The 4,121-nt window shown below is 40.8% G+C and overlaps 1 protein-coding gene across 1 annotated transcript in view; it reads right to left on the reverse strand.

Annotated features, from left to right (window-relative positions):
* The window catches only part of sytl2b (synaptotagmin-like 2b), a 17,721-nt gene continuing 13,600 nt past the window's right edge, over positions 1-4,121 (reverse strand). Inside the window, exons 12-17 of the mRNA XM_008288801.1 lie at positions 3,978-4,080; positions 3,722-3,883; positions 3,458-3,542; positions 2,738-2,840; positions 2,432-2,637; positions 1-848 (exon numbers count right to left, since the gene is read on the reverse strand). Coding sequence (XP_008287023.1) covers positions 700-848; positions 2,432-2,637; positions 2,738-2,840; positions 3,458-3,542; positions 3,722-3,883; positions 3,978-4,080 — 808 coding nt within the window. The 3' untranslated portion in view covers positions 1-699. The remainder of the gene's footprint in view (positions 849-2,431; positions 2,638-2,737; positions 2,841-3,457; positions 3,543-3,721; positions 3,884-3,977; positions 4,081-4,121) is intronic.

A 4,121-nucleotide genomic window follows, 5' to 3' on the forward strand; every position in this document is an offset into this window, starting at 1 on the left:
TGCTGCCATGTGATTGGCTGAAATTTGTGTTAACGAGCAGCTGGACAGGTGTACCTAATAAAGAGGCCGGTGAGTGTATAATGCAGTCTTCAGATCTCTTCCCAGACAGTTTCAACACCATCAACACCTTGAGTCTTGAGATATGTTTTCAGATATATTTCAGACAATTAACATTTGTGACTTTCCATCAGTCAGTTAGAACTTAAGAATCATCCTGAACATGAGGTGAAACATCTTCAGGAACTCCAGTTACCTTCTACTAAAGCTCTTAGAACCTAAATAGACGAAAGTTCTTGTTACTTCCTATTTAAAGTTTTAAAGTCGTGTCTGGATCTCGACACAACTCAATCTCCAGAGAGGTTTGTTTCTAACTTTAACCCCCGTTTCTTTAAAAACTTGAGGAGCTTCAGCCGACATCCTGGAGTGTTCACAAAACCACCCCTTCATACGAAACTGCTTTGTTGGACGGCACCACAGGTTTCTGTAAAATGACGCCCATATTGTTGATTCCAATCTTTCTCTTCAGTTCGGTTACTTCATTTTTCACCAGACGTTGGATATTCTTGAAAAGCTTTTTTCAAACTCCATCAATGCAATGAATCTTTACAAAAATTAATTTACTTTTTCTTTTTTTTACCTGCAAAATATATATAGTATACGTATAAATATATTTTCTCGTGGACGTTTGTTAGAACCTACTTATTTGAAAGCAGTTTTTGCAGAGTTCAGCATTCTCAGTGGGAGCACGTCCTCCACCCACTCAGTCGGAGAAGCCATCATTCGCTCCCACAGAGCCACCTCATAAGGACTCGAGTCCATCCAGTCCACCGGCGCTCCATAACTTCTGCCTACAGACACAAACAACAAGCACTGAAAACGCGTCTATGCCCAGATAAAGCGTGTATTACAAAACTCTTGGCTTCAGTTTGAAGCTCAGTTCAAAACTTTTTAAATGTTAAGCCTATTTAGAAAATTAATGCAATTAATTTTCCCTTTCATAGCTTTTGTGTGTTTTATTATATTCACACTTTATATAACAGAAGTCAGCTCTTTCCTTTTCGACATACTTTGATCCAGAAATGTTATTCAAAACTTAAATAGGTCATAGCTTCTTTGAACATAATCAGCGCAGTTTCAGGTTTCTGATGTCTTTTATCCACTTTGTTTTGTGAAATTACATTCTGCACAGTTTTCAGACTATAAAGGCTGTGTGTGGGCCAATGAGTGAGAGCCAGCAAATGTATTTAATTCAGTTATTTCACATAGTTATTGTATAATAAAATGTGCAACTCCACTTCCTTTCACTCATAATATAAACACCATTGTGGATCTTATGTTCACGTTCCCATTCACTTCCTCTGCAAGTGTGGCTGTAAATTGTAGTATTTGAATAGTATGCGCAAATATGACAGCTTGTTCAGTCACTTTGCTGTGGGAATGAGGTGTAAAAATCTAAGTGATTAGATCCTGGCTTTTTGGTTTGTCTACATAAGAGGTGTCACTGCGTGTATCCTGATGGTAACACAGCCAGTCAAAGTGTTGGAATGTGGGTAATTCAATTTCTCCTCGATGTGACTGAAACTTGTGTCATTTTCCTGCTCTCTATCCTCGTGTTTCTTGTTTACCTTCGCTGTGAATAAACCAACAGTCAGTGCAGACTGACTTTGAAAAACTCCCAACATTCCTTAGGTCCACCTTTCAAATTATGATGTTGCTGCTTTTCTTTGTCTTATATGACAGCAAATGCAATAGTTTTGAGTTTCAGACAGCATGGCTGGATAAAATCAGCAATTTGAGCATGCTCTGTTGCCAGATTGGTAACTTCTTCACTAGGTTCTGTTCCCTTTGAAACCATTTTAGTGAGTTTGTTGCTTGGCTCTGTGACTGTGCAGCAGCATGTCCACTCGGCCAACAACAGAGCTGCAAACGTGTATTTGAAACAACCAGTCACTGATCACCATGCTGTGTCTAGGAAGCCCTTCTCTTTTTCTTTTTACGTATTGTCATATTTTGACATGGCTACATATTTCTAGGATGTGAATCCTCTCGATCATGATAATGTAAACGTAAGGACTTCTAGCAATTTTGCAAGCAGACTTCAGGCACTGAAAAACAGACAAAGCTCATGAAGACGACGCCTTGGACTGCAGGAAATGTTGATGAGAATTAGTAGAAAGATTTTTGCACAAGTAGCAAATGATCGCCACTGAACTGATGAATGCACTACATTTTTGATTTTAGCATCTGATCAGGTGTGACAGTGAACAATCTGGTGGCTTAGTGTTATTTTATAAACCTTCGAATTTCAGATAACACATAGATTGTGCTTCTCCAGTTCTCCTGTTTCTATATCAACCTATGTGACGCTCCAGCTGAGATTTGTCATCCGTTTACATACTTTGACATGACATTAACGTTCTTCCACCGGTACCTGTTCCAGCTCCGAGCCTCAGGCCACCCAGCAGGTTGCTTGCGAGTCTGTCTCGGTCCCAGACGGTGAGCTCCACGCAGGCCTCGTTGAGGTCGGCCTCCGTGATGCCGTCATACACCATCGTGTGGTTAAACACCGGATCCACCGTCCTCCGCAGCACTCGCGTCTTCTGCCGGCTTTTCCTGCTCGTGTCTGGCAGCACAAAGCTGGAGATGACGAGGGAGGAAAAAAAAAAAAAAAGAAAACAGGTTGACTGACATGGCAGCAAACTGATGCTTTTTCGTGAGATGAATGATTTGTGCGTACCACTTAACATATGGGTCGATGGTGGCTCGGATTAGAGGCAGGTTCTTGCATTCTTTCACCCAGATGTGAATCTCTCCGGTGTTGGGACCATCTTTAGCGATACCTGAAAGAAGATTACACACAAAATGTTCACGAGCTGGCAAAACTCAGGAACTACACAACTTTTTGATGAAAATTAAGACTTGAATCTGACCTTTTGACATCTTATTTATTGCACAAAAATGTACAAATGTGTTTTTTTGTGTGGGAAAACAGCCTCTGAAGTACAAAAGTGAGCTAATAAACTGAGCCAAATTGCTGTACGAGAGAACTTTGGCTGTTTCATGTCTTCATTCAAGCAGGATTATTAGCTTAGTTGCATTATATGAGATCTCCTAGAATTCCTGTGCTTTCGTGGCGTTAGTCTACCTTCAAATCACATTTCTAAATGTATAAATTTGTCATTTCATTTCCAAATTTTGATTTCACCGTAAAAACCTTTTGAAAATTTCTACAAAAAGACACATAACAGCAGAAAATACTCTAAGAAAAAGCTGATATTTTTGGATTAACCAGTTAAAATGGACAAGAAAGCTGAACTAACACATTTTATTTGTGAATTGAAATGCTTGTTTTTAGCATTGCTGCTTGAATGCTGCATGTTTAGGCTCAGTTTCTCACGCCAACAAACATGTCATAAATCATATTTTCTACAAAGCAGAGAGGGTTTATTTTATAAACCTTCACTGTGGATGATCTGAGGCAGGAAACGTATGGCGAGTCTCATCTCTCCTCGGCCGTTTGATGGCGCCACAGTGGGCGTTGCCTGAAACAAAGGTGGCATCACGTAAAGAGTCCATGCAAAAAATTCATCGTCTGATATAACCAGCTCGAAATTAATGAGCCTCCTGACCACGTTCTTAGATGAATCGCAGTTATTTGATGAGAAAACAACTCCTGAGCATAAAGCGACCTTTGTGTGTGTGTGTGTGTGTTTGTCGTTACCCTTGCTTTCAGAGCTAAGTAATTCATCTGGGTGTGGTCGAAGTCCCACTTGGAGAGCTCCACGTCCACCTCACCCAGGAAGCTGTTCCTGCCAAAGGTGTCGTGATGCCAGACGGAGAGAATGAGCGTCTGTGTCCTGAGATACTCCATGCGAACTCGATACTGTAAGGACAAGGAAGAGCGAGCTGCTTTTGTGTTTTTATGGGGGCAAGTTCTACATTGTGGGAAAAGCCTGCGTTGGTGCAACGTTGCGTACTCTGAGGATCTCGTTAAAAGTCGGGTTAAGAGTCTTCTTTTTCACAGATGTTTTCCTCTTTCCAAGATTGGCTTTGTCAGGAACCAGGTAGCTCTTGACGTACCTTAAAAGGAAAAAAAAGCATTTGGTTAGTGGCCACATGCC

This window comes from Stegastes partitus, unplaced genomic scaffold (assembly GCF_000690725.1).
Source record: "Stegastes partitus isolate 25-593 unplaced genomic scaffold, Stegastes_partitus-1.0.2 Scaffold574, whole genome shotgun sequence".
Taxonomy (NCBI): domain Eukaryota; kingdom Metazoa; phylum Chordata; class Actinopteri; family Pomacentridae; genus Stegastes; species Stegastes partitus.